The following is a 13,155-nucleotide window of genomic DNA, read 5'->3' as shown; positions in this document are numbered from 1 at the left end:
AAAGTGTCACATCTCTACGCATCTTGAATTTTGTGGAGAAGATATTCTGGAGACTGCGAGTACCAGTAACTGCTCAACGCACAGCTAGTACAGCTAGGTGTGGTCTGCTTCTGCTCCTTCTCAGCCAGCATGAACTGGTCATGGGGCAGACTACAGGAACTCAATGTTTGTTAGATTTTATTCCGGAATTTTGCTATTTAAGGCAGGCAGGGAGAAACTCCCAGTATTTCTTTACCGTACAAAGAAGGAAAATTTGAAAGATCTTCAAGACAAAAAGCATGTATGGAAGCTACTGACTGTACTTACGGGCACGCCAGGGGGCCCCGGATCACCTCTGTCTCCCTGTAATGACAGTCATTTAGCAAATGAATCATTACAAGATTTGTTGTGGTTTTTTTTTCTAACTTTATAGCTATTAAGATCACAAGCAATCTGTTCCAGCTGTATATTTGCTTTTAATCTCTAGTTTTGCACCAAGCTTTATTAAACAGTGAGGAATTATGAGAACAATTACATTTGCCATAGATGTTCTCCTACAAGACACGATTTTTTTCATAATCAGATACTTACTGGAGGTCCTTTTCCAAAATAGGAAACATACACTGAATTTCCTTTTTCTCCTTTTTGCCCTGGACTTCCCTTTAAAGAAAAAAAAAAAGTCTTTTAAAACATGATCTGCTTAGTGAGATACTACATTTCTATGGAGATGGAATGATAATTTCTCAGGCTGTGCTTTTCTGGTGCCCATACATCACTAGGTCATCCACTAGAACCGCCATCACTGCGTGAGCATTTTGCAGTTCTTTTACCTAACAAGACCCTTTAAAAGTAAGATTGCCTTCTGTGCAGTTGAGCGAAACGGATCCTCATAGCTTCTGGACTCCTGCTCTCTTAGATGTTCCTTAGCTCTTGGGTATTTCAATATTCTACAATCCTCACCAATCCTGCCTTTAGCATCAAGGATATATTTCTTTCCGTGAGTCAGTGGCTTCAAGGATTAGCACTCTGCCTTCTCCAAAAGTTCATGCTGGGATTTAGAAGAATCTGGTGTGATTCTGCATGTAGTTAAAAAGCTGAAAGTATGGACTGTTACATGCATAATCTTCAAGATTTCCAACTATTAGGATGTATGTTGCACAGTCTACAAAAAAAAAATGATGCCCAAAGGCTCCGTTTTTTAAAAAAACTAAGTTCCCACAGTACTTGCTGTGGAGTACTTCATAAAACTTTGCAAACCTTAGCACCCTCAGAATCTCAGTCTGACGTGGCAGGAACAGGTGATTGCTTTTGCAAAATTTAATCATAATGCTTAACTGACTTTTAAGAGCATGTTACGTACATATCTGAAGAACAGATATATTGAGGCATTATTTCTGAAGTTTTCTCATTTGAAATCCAAAAGCACTGGATAGAATTTAACTGCAGCCTCTAACCACTTAACTACTGACGTCAATAAAACGGGATACTGTTTTCCACAGAATTTAACCACTTTAAAACTGTCCTGGTTTCCTGATATTATACACTGGCTGCCCAAAGCCTGAAGTCAGAATGAAACAGGGGAAGTACTTACGCCTGGAATGGTACAATAAAAAGAAGAGTTACAGCTGCCTGCAGCTGGATATAGCTACAGTAGACTGGATGCAGATTACAGGTCAAACAACACATTAAACACACCAAAATCTGTATTTTTCTTCGGTTATTTTACATGTGATCTTCTTGTGTAATAAAATATCTTTATTAGATTCAATTTGTTACCTTCTACATGACTTAGGTACGGGCTTACACATAGAAATTACTTTCTTTTCTAATTTATTGGTGAGGTAAATGTACAGATTCTACAAGGCACCAGAAGAAAAGCTGATGAATATGTACACAGTGTTAAATAAAATTATACAGGACAGTGTTAGAAATCAGAGTAACATTAAAATGCTAGCTGTAATATACAGTCAAGTTAGTACTTGGTGCAAGGCAGTCTGCACAGAGAGGCTAGAATAGCATTCTGTCCACAAGCAAGTATATGGTTACTATGTCTTGTTTTTCTGCCTAGCTAAATTAATTTGCACTGGAATTTCAGTGTGCATATCCAAGGCTACATGCCAATTGTGTCTCCCATTCTTTGACGGTTGCAAAGACTTTTCTAGGCCTGCCAAAGAGCATGCTCCTGGAATTGGAAAGATGTATGCTGTAATTTGTCCCATGTCTCATTTTTCCTTTGCCATTTGGCTAATTATAAAGGCAAAACTCTATTTTGAAAGGCATAGTAAGTAAGAAAACACAGGTAAAATCAGAGTTTGAGCAGAAGTCATTCTACCATTGGGAGCGTTAATGGATTACTTTGAGAGGTATAAGAAATGAGGTTACTACCAATTTTTTTTTTATCAGGTTATGTATTTCAAAGCATTTATTACAGGTCCAGGACTGAAACGGTATGTGTTTTCTCATCGCTGTATTTTGACAACATCTCTGGCACCCACTGCACATTTTTTGATTCCCTATGGCTGAATCAGTACTTACCTCCTACTAAACACATTTGACTCTTCATGTAAATTGCAGCTGGTTTTATTGTTTTCTTTAAAACATTTCAGGGAAGCTCTTAGGCCAACTAATTAGCTATTAATCATTCAGAACTAAAACTTGTTTCCATGAGAAGTCAAAGAATGGAGACTAGATCTGTTCAGCAAAGTTTCTTTGGAGAGACAGTAATTCCTATCTCGTACTGACAAGAATCTGTGTTTTATCTTCATTATTAGAGCACTGCTAGCACAACTATTTAAACAATTTTAAAATGCTTTCCATTTTTAACAGCAAAAGGAAACAATATTAAACTGTCAATTTTAAACATTTTAACTGAAATGATCTCTACATAAACAGATAAACACCCAGACAAGATTAGGTGTGCACAAAGCAGTCATGAACAGGTGTATGTAAAAAGCGGCATGTGAAACTGTAAGAGCATAATTTTGGAAGAGATCTACTAATACACTTGTGTGATCAACCACTAAAAATCTTCAGGTGTTACAGGACTTAGACTTGTTGAAGCTTCCACTAACCGCTAATTCATCTCAGGTATGTCCCTACTATTAAGGTTTTTAAGAAATTTCAAGTATTGATAAATGGTATGATGAAGCTTCTCCTTCTCAGCTGTACTTCCATGAAACGGTATGAGCTTTGGTGTGGTTACGTACTGGGGAAACAAAGCAGAATTTAACTCTCAAAGTAGACATATATACTTTAAGGAGATAGGAACTTATCACACATTGAAGCTTAAACTTAATCTGTTAAGGCATCAGGTGTCCCTCACTCCTGTTAACTTCAGTAAGAATGCCTGGAAATTCACTGTGCAGCCTAAAGCTAGTGCCATAGTCTAAAACCCCTTTCATGTGAGGAGCTGTTAGCTTGGAGGGGAATCGTATGCACACAGTATTCACAGACAGCAGGAATGCCTTTCACCTACGTAAGGGCCTCTTGGGCCAACGTAACCATTTTCGCCTGGAAATCCTGGATCTCCTCTCGAGCCGTTGCAGCCATCTAAACCATGCTGGCCCCGAGGTCCTCCACTTCCCGGTAATCCCTGGAAGGCAGTTTAATGTGTATTAGAGATGCACCATGATACACACGGAATCACTTTTTAAATTAACAGAACAGTTCAGAAAGAAGTGTCCCAGATTCGAAACAGAGGGCATCTTGCAGTGGTCCCAGCTTCATACTCTTAGCATTAGAAATGTTTTTTATTGTGATCAACAGAATCTTTTTTGTGTGTAACAAATGATATAAGTATTTTATATCTTGTTCTTTGGTGCATAGCAAATATAACAGGGCTAGGAGGGCCAGACTGAGCCCTCAGTTGTCAAAAAGTAACACACCGCCTTCTCAGAGAAGGCAGACTCTCGCCCTCTGGCTATAATCTTTCTTGTGGCTGTAAAGAAAAGCTGAAGAAATACACAAAAGTCATCTCAAGCAGCCTCATATTTTTTAACTGATAGGATAAAACAAGGAAAAACAGGACACAGCTCGACTCAAGCATACCGTAATCACAGAGATTATGACTAGACATTCAATAATTGAGGAAGTGATTTTCTAACCCAGCAAGAACTAACCAGCGTCCAGAGAGGGCTTGGTTCTACTGCAAATTGGAGACTAGGCAATAGAAACAGTGAGATTTCCCTCGGAATGATCTTTCCATTGGAGGAAAAGTTATTTTCACCGAATTAAACATGTTTGTAAGGAACAAATAGCAATTTTGATCCAAAAGTTTTTTTTTTTTCTCTGAGTTCTGAAAAATCACCAGGAAAGTATCCTGGTCATTTGCCTGAAATGTTTCAGTCCATTTTACCTTCTTCCTGTCTTTAAGGTTCTTCATCCCAATTTTTGGACACTGTTCCTTAATTAACATTTTTCATAAAAAGAGTATACATTTCTCGGAAGCACTTCTTTTTTTGTGCTAAATTTTGGCCTTGTGAACTCTACCTTATACAGACATTCTGGCAACAGTCGCCCTGTCAAGTGTGGCCAGCTGACAAGCAGATGCTAAGATGCTCACTCAGCTCCTGGTTCTGTTTTCACTTCCAAAATTCAACATTTTAGCTTTGATCCATACAAAACTAATAACAGCATAGGAATTCAGTTCTCAGTTCCACGCTGCATATTCAGAAAAAATATGTAATCACGTGCTTATAAAGATATAATAGGACACACTTTCCTTCTTCAGTCCCTACGGAGGTGAAAATTACTGGACTCAGTGGTTGCTTTTTTTCCTGCAAAAGGACTACAAGTGAAAATCAGAACAGAACAGAAAACAGTACGTCATCTGAGATGCTTTCAGAGATGTTAAGAATACAGCAAGCAGACTACAACCTGCTACAGAGCCTGAGAAAATAAACTTACTGTTTTTAATCCTAGCACTGACAGGTGCTGCACGGACGTGGGCTAGTCTCTACCTTCACTGCCCCGCTCCTCCATGAAAGTTATCTACTTACCTCACTGGGATTTTCTGGAGTTTGGTTATCAATAGTAAACACAGTTGAAGTTAACCTGGCTATTTTACATTTTTGCAAAACATGTAATTCCGTAGGTGAGATGACATCAATAGGTACAAAGCCAAACAATTTATTAAGTGTATTTTTCTACTAGAGGACTTGCTATGACTTTATAGAAACTGTAATTTTTATAAGGCAATATTCATTCGATACGTACAGGAACACCATCTAAACCAGGAAATCCTGGAACTCCAGTTGGGCCCTAAAAACAGGTGACATGAAAAAACAAAGTGCTGAGGTCATTCACTCTTAAAAAGAATGAAAAACAAGAATATGTGATACTATACAGAAAGAAACAAGAGTTTTATTTGAAATAAGAATCAAATGTCATAATTGTCAGAAATGAGTACCTGAAAAAAGTTATATGGGCTCAGCAGGACAAATGTTAACTCTTATATTGATTCTCCAAAGATTATAAAATGACAGAGAAGAGGAAGTTGCCTATAACTTATAAAATAATTCTGTACGTAATTTCGCAACCCTGCTCCTGTTTTGATAATACCAGCATGATTTCTATTTCCAGGGCTTATATTTCAGGTGTGCTAGACACTGACATCGGTGATTTCAGCCATCCACTGAGATCAGTGGAATTAGACCATTAAAACTGTAACACAAAGTACCAAGATCCAAGCACAGGGGCTGTACAGCTATGAAAGATATGGACCTGAACTGCAATTCATACTCCATAAGTGGCAGTAAAATTATGTTTAGTGTACAGCGCTTTTAAAAGCACCATACTTCTCCCTCCGGCTCCACATTCCTCCCGCAGCCCTCTCTGAGGTTAAGGAGGACGCCACGGTATGTAACAATCGCCGACTATGGTGTTTCCTACCTTATCACCTTTTTCTCCAGCTGGGCCAGGCTGCCCGCTCTCACCTCTCCGTCCTTTTTCCCCTGGAGGACCAGCTGCTCCTGTAGATCCCAAGGACCCAATGGGACCCTGAGCTCCCAGCTCACCGGGCTGACCCTGAAAAGAGCCCAAAGAAGCGAATGACTACTGCTGTAAGCCTCACAGCAGGCGGCGTTTTGGAGATGACTTTACGGATAGAACCAGGCTTACAATGTGTACACACTCAAGCAGAAGACTCCACTGAGCATCATATTTTTGCCTCCAGAGAAGTGTTGGCTCATTTTAGACAAACGGACTTTGTACACAATTAAAACAAATTGAGAGTTCCCCGTTTAAGTCACATTATATGCTAATTATCCTAAGTTTTTCTAGCTCACATAGCTTCCATCATCACTCTCAGATATAAATGCCTTATTTAATAGTGGTGAAGTTTCCTGCAGGAAAAAAAAAATTATAGATATTAGCTAACACATTTACAGAAAGTATCAATTTCAATAGATGGTGTTAAAATGGTTTGGGAGATTGCAGAGTGTCATTTATCTACAAATAGCTCTAACTTGATTACCTGTTCCTACAGTACCATACAGACCATGTCCATGTTTTCTACTCACTTTTAAAAGGTAATACATATTCCCCTAAAGTAAAAGTACTTCCCATGCCAACTGGATTTTTGAGTCTATAGCATTAGTGTGGAGTTGCTTTGGATTTGCTGCAGTTTTTGCTCTGTGCTGCTAAACAACTATTAAACCACAGATTCAAAGTGCTGAACAAAGCAAGCTTTCTAATCAGACTTCACATCTGAGCTGTCTGCACCTTCACTCTACAAAATCTACGTACTTACAGGTCTTTATTTCTCTTACTCATCTTTTTCATTCTGTAACATGATCTTTGTTTAGCTACAACTTGTGCTTCCCAAGTGAAGAATGATTTGCTTTCCTTGCAGAGTTCATCCATCAATTCTACCACATTATGAAAAAAAGAGAGCGGAATGGAATGGAAGCCCCCTGCCTTCCCGAGAAAAGCCGATGGCTCTCGGACCACGTGAGGGCAGCAATGGACATTTCAGTACAACCTCCATTCACAGGAATGAATTAGCTACAGCAGTTACCATTTCCTTGATACCACAATTTGAGCGGTGTAAAATATTACGCAAATTAAGGGCTCCTGGTATTGAAATCTGCTGATTCTGCATCGCTGTTAACAATGAATGGGCAGGCAGGATTCTGGGTGTTTAATTTGAGTATTTGCTTGCATGAACAGTTGCAGCCTGTCTATTGGCAGTGCCCTGCACATCCTCTGTTGTAAAACTGAATTTATTAATTGAAGTACCCTAAAAGCAGCTACCACATCCTTTAAATACTTGATAAAAAAAAAAGACTGGACAATGTTTTAATTAAAGCATAATTTTGAGTATAAGAAAAGTGAAATGAATGAGACTAATAATATAGTAAAATACAACTGTTTGAAGCATTCACTCTACTGGAAGCGGTACATTTTTTAGTACACCGAACTAGCTGTTAGCATGCCAAACACAACATTCAGCAGCAGGAAAAAAATAAAAGGCCTAAGACGTCTCTCACTAAGGCTCTAATGCCTTTGTCTTAACAATGCATTTTGTTGCCAACAAGTTTCTGCAGCAACTTCAATATTTTTAATTCATAGCGTGTATGCTCTGCATTCAAGGGTTGAAAGAGAAAATTTTCAAATCCTGTTAGACTTTTTGGACAGTTGAAGAAACATGATTTTGGTAGTACCCAAAAAAAAGCGGAGACACTCAGTGAATTTGATGGTAATTACCCATGATAATTAACCAACAACCACTTCCAGGACACGTAGTCCTTTGGGCTGATAAAACGTCTTCCTTCGTCGCTACCCTGTGAATTTAATTGACTCCCTGGTTTATGTCTTCGGTAGGAGGCAGTGAAGTCATGAAACAGAGCCACTGAATCCAGCGCTGACAATGGGTTTGACAGCTGATACAACTTCAGCATGCCATGTGAAGCTGGTGGATTGTCTCTCTCTCTTTCAGCTCAAAGACGGATAATGGCGGGGAGCTTTGCTAAGACCAAACTGATACCACGTCATAACATCTATTAGCACATCTATTCTTTGTGCCCATCCAATGTGACTACCGCAGCATTACAGTCTCAGCACAGCTGTACAAATAAAGGGGATGAAGGTAGTCATGCTCATGTGGAAATGACAAATATTATGCCTGCTCTGCCATCTGATGCCAATAAATTCCTTTAGGATTTCGATGCCTTGTTAATTGTCTAGGTCAGGAACTACCCATGCCAAGACTATGGTCTGTTATTTTAGCAGATCCTGGGCTTGACCTGCAGTAAGAAACTGACTTTTGACAAAACAAGACTATATTTTTTTTTAATTAAGTATGCTTCCTAAGACTAAGACTGCAAATACTTCAGAATCATGCAGCAAAGCTTTAAATACTGCTTGGAAAAGGCAATGGCCAAGGTTACTTGGAATTACTGGTTTGGTTGCCCGAGACACCAAATAGCACCCGATTTTTACAGTGCCCTGAGCACTTAATTGGCTGAAAGGACAATGTTTTAAAGGAGCCTTAATTGGAAATAAAAAACCTGTTTCGTGCTATTAGAGTGAATTCTGTCTTGCTTCTCATTATTGATAAAGTCAAAAGAAGTCCAGTTACTGCCTTCAATTCGGACAGCACCCTGCGTAACAGGCAGCACCAGTGACACGTGAAATGCACTTACCTTCTGTTCACATAAACAAAAATGAAAAAGCCCAGCAACTCCTAGGCAAATAATATAGCGCTCTTTTTCATTCTGCACTGGGCTCTGGCTTGTAACCGGTCTTTCTCATTTTACCAGGAGCAGGACAGAGAAGGGGAGGAAAGCGGAGCAGTCTGGGGGCGAGAGGGGAGTGCACACAAAGGCATTTGCAGACAGATGTTTTCTTTTGTAATTTGCTTAGTGAGGTGGGAGCATCTGCTGCTAGTCTAAGCTCCACCCACATCCTCTCCCCTTTTGGAAGAGCAGGTCTATCACACAGCGAAGCCACAGCTTCCAGGGCTTGTAGGGGTGTCCATTCTGGGAAGTTTCCACTGTAACTGTGTAGGACTGGGACTTAAAATCATTTTCACTATAAGCAAAGGCTGCAAAATAAACCTTCTAAATAGTAACTTTATCAAGATGAGATAGAGCTGAGAAAGCAGACTATTAATTGCAATTAAATCCACTCTCTTGTCCTTAATGGAGCAAATGTTTGTGTGACTGTGGGTTAAACAGGGAGTGAGGGTCAGACTAATATATGGCACGGACTTATTCTCAGCTTGCTCAGAAACAGCAGATCACATAACAGTGTTGCAGTATTAGATAACTCCTTTTTACAGTCAGATTTTGAGACGATTCAATTGCAATAGTAACTCTTTGTGCTTGACTTTTCTCAGCATCTGGATCATGCTGTGAACTCCTGGAAATTTCTGTGCCCTTCTGTCATATTTTCCAACAACCCAACATGCTACAAGAACATAGTATGAATTGCTGAAAACATTTTTCACCATGTACTGTTTTGTGGTTTAGCTCTGTGCAACCATGGAAAGGAAAAGTATCCAATAAGCCAGTGGGTGTCACTATTGTGTTGAACACTGAACAAGAGAGAATCTAGCACTTTAAGAAACACTGTTAATGGTTGACAGCAGAGAGCTGCAAATAAGAGCATTTTAGACCACAAATAATTAACATCAGATCAGCTAGTAAAATAAAATTAACTTGCTCTGATTCCTTTTATTGAAACAAGTCACTGATTGGCAATTTTTGGTTTATTCAAATCTACGAAGGAATGATTTTGTAGAGTTTTGTCTTGCCTGATAGGGAAAAGCTTGCCAAACTGCACTAACTGAGGAAAGCACTATTTTTAGTATGGGGCAATAGGGGAACCAAAGTTACTAAGGAAAGAAAGATCCTCAAGAACAAAAGGAGGGCTAATTTATCAAGATCAAAACTTTGGAAAAATTTGGAAACATGTCTAATACAAAAAATGCTAATTTACAGGTGCTGTAGCTGGACATTGTATACAAAGAATAGCCTCAAACAGACCTTACAGTGAGGAGAATGCAGTGATCCTGTCACTATTCCACATCCTGGTAAGCAGGCTCCCTTCCCTACCAGTTCAAATCTTAACTTCTGGAGCCAGAGAACTGCCTACTGCTCTGCCCAGTTACAAAAAAAAAAAAAAAACCAAAAAACCAAAAATCATGGTCTGCTTTACATACAGATCCAGGGGTCTCATTTCTCTAGGTCTGTTTTTCTGTGGTTCGCAGTGAACATAAGTGAAGTGCAATAGAAATGCTACAGAAACGTATAACTGGTCTCAGGAATCTTCTCTTTTAAACCTGTATCATAGCTGGTAAAAATGATCAGCAAGTATGAGGCAAATAGTGGGAGCGATCTGGGTTTCCTCAGATGCTTGGATGCATACATCTCCGATAGTGGATTCAACGAAGCACGTGTATTTGAGATCAAACAGATGGACTTCACATATTCACTTCCTGAGAGTGCGGCTTGAAAATTCCAATACAAGTGCCTGATATTCCATGTGAACAACAGGCTGCCATTGCAGACCAACATGCAAAAGAAGTGTGATTTAATAAACACCTCTAACTCCCCAAAACAGACAGAACTTGCACACTTTCCCAGTTAGTGAATTTTAAATACGGTTACACTGTGCTGTAAATTGGACTTGGCTAACCCACAGGATCGCCTTAGGGAGATGTGACAACCCACAAGATCTCCTAGGGAGATGTTACAAGAGAAGCGATGCCGGAAGACAGACCTACTCTAGAGTTAAACTTCACCGTTCTCACCCCACTGCCCTGAAGTATACATCAGCTGACTTTCTAGCTTACCTGTAGCAACCAACTGACTTAGTATCTCTTGTGAATGCTTACTCCTTATACCTCAGATGCCAGAAAATGTGAGATCTCCCTCTCAGATCTCTGTTTGCTAGGTTCTCTCCCACACTAGTATGAAAACAGGCCACTGGCTTCATCTGCAAAAGAACGAACATTGCTCTTGCTGAGTTATATTTATTATTCACTTTGCTGCGGGGATTTCACATGATCTCATAGAAGCTAGATCAGGTTGGGTCATGAATAGACGCTTGCTTTCTAAATCTACTTAAACCTATAAACAAAGCCAAAGGAATTGAATGGGATCAAACTCCAGGGTCGGCACAGGACAGGTTTACAATCGGTCAGTGCTAACTGCAAATATTTTAACTAGCTAAATTCTTTTAGAGCAGCCAGCATTTTTGGAGGCCTCAGCTACAACAATGCAGGAGTTATCAAGGAAATTACTTCCTAAGTCAGGGAAAGAGGAGGAAAGGGAGGAAAGGTTTCACTGTCTGTTGGACATATGAGGAGAAAATTAAAATCATGGACTTCATGGGAGACCAAAGAGGAAGAGGGAAAAAAATCTAAAACAGTGAAGTTGCTGTTTGCCTCTAATTAAAAATATTGACTGCTACTGTCTCCTAGAAGACCATACATCTTGACTGGGAAAGACAAGGCAGGATAAAGTCTCAGTTGTTGCAGGCTGGCACCAAAAATCATGTAGAACGCTTACTGGCACATATACTTTCCCTAATGACTTTCTCCCCTCATTTATCTATTCTGTAGTTCTTAAATGAATACATATAGTAGCACACGGTACGCACAAAGGGATTTAACAGCACAGTTTAATGGTGTCTTATGCAATAAAGAGTCACTTTGAGATGTGACAGGAGATCAAGAGATAAACACTACTAAAAAAACACAAGGCTGTAATCTCAGCTAAACAGAAGTCCAACTTTCATTGTGATGTGGACGTCTGTAATGATACCAAAACGGGATCGCAGTAGTCACCAGAATGTTTCTCAGACAGTGACTTCTCGCTAATGAATAGTAGCACCAATCTGTTTACAGCACAGTTATCTAAGGTTGAGAGAAATTAGAAACGACAGGTACTCAAGCTCTTCTACAACCCAACATAGGAACCAATGCATAAGTATACTGGTTTTATATAAATATCAAACAAAAGCTCAGCTATTTGCTTCTACTTCTCTTCCAACTTGCCCAGTTTCACTACATTCCAATATGGCCATGGCAGTTTCCTTTCTTTGCTCCCATAGTCATCTTTTCTCTAGCTAAAACCTCAATTATCTTGTTCCCTTAAGGTGAAGAAGGCTTTCCATGTTGACATTTAAAAGACTTTCAAATGGCAACTAGAAGGCAAAGTCTTAATTCCCATTGCATTCACAGTCAGTGGCACGGATTTCTTACACTGTTCTGGTAACCACAGCTTCAACTGATCATACTTCAACTGCATCCAACAAAACGGACACAAAGAAAGGTCATTCTGCCAAAGACAGAACTTCAAGTCTTGCCTACTACATTCCTACGGAAGCTTCAGCATATACCACACTTTGGACAGCCATTCTACTTAACTCATAAACCTAAGCATACTTAGGAGTTTAATTTTAGGTGTCTATTCTCTTATTACCCTGTATTTTACTACTTTAGTGGAGAGACATTAAGGATAAGGGCTACAATTATGTCATAGGGAGCTTACAATGTTTTTAGTTTTACAAAATGCGGACACACTTCCCTTGTCAGCGGTAATTAGAAATAAACAAAGATGATTTATATCACCTTTAAGACTTTCGTTGTACCTTAATTTTAGTAAAAATATTTGTTATGGGTTGACTAAAAGTCTGCTCCAGACATAGAAATAACCTGTTTGTTGACTTCACTAGCTAAATTTCCAGTGGGCAATGGTTCCACTGAAAGGTTTTTTTTTAAAAAAAAAAAAGGTAATATTCTAACATCTGTAAAATGGCAAGGTCATCAAATACCTGTCATAGTGTTTTATATGTCAACAAAAATCCCTCAGATGAAACTAGCAACAATATTTCCTCACAGTCTGCTGACAAAGTGAAAGCCTTATCAGATGGGCACACCTTACCTTTGAAACTATACAACTGCTGTTTTATCAGCAGATAGACATTCTGACTTCTCTAAAAATCTCCTTTTTGGTAGCGTGGGGAGAAGGATGCAGGGAAGTGACCATGAGCAACATACGAAACAAACTACGTAGGTTCTAATTCAGATGTTAAACTATCACTTGAAGCTGGATGTTTGATACCTGTCTAGCACAAAGCCCACAGTATGATACAACGAGCATCTCTCCTATGGATAATAATTCCTACGCATTCCACCATATGTATTACAAATAAGGCTCCTTGCTAAAC

General features: G+C 39.3%; 1 protein-coding gene across 1 annotated transcript in view; it reads right to left on the bottom strand.

The window, feature by feature from the left end:
* COL4A4 (collagen type IV alpha 4 chain) overlaps positions 1–13,155 on the bottom strand; it is a 68,429-nt gene that overhangs the window by 42,917 nt on the left and 12,357 nt on the right. Inside the window, exons 5-9 of the mRNA XM_086755043.1 lie at positions 5,869–6,003; positions 5,194–5,238; positions 3,455–3,571; positions 571–639; positions 307–342 (exon numbers count right to left, since the gene is read on the bottom strand). Coding sequence (XP_086611169.1) covers positions 307–342; positions 571–639; positions 3,455–3,571; positions 5,194–5,238; positions 5,869–6,003 — 402 coding nt within the window. The remainder of the gene's footprint in view (positions 1–306; positions 343–570; positions 640–3,454; positions 3,572–5,193; positions 5,239–5,868; positions 6,004–13,155) is intronic.

This window comes from Chlamydotis macqueenii, chromosome 9 (genome assembly GCF_036417535.1).
Source record: "Chlamydotis macqueenii isolate bChlMac1 chromosome 9, bChlMac1.mat, whole genome shotgun sequence".
Classification (NCBI taxonomy): domain Eukaryota; kingdom Metazoa; phylum Chordata; class Aves; order Otidiformes; family Otididae; genus Chlamydotis; species Chlamydotis macqueenii.
This window is presented reverse-complemented; position numbering and strand designations above follow the sequence as displayed.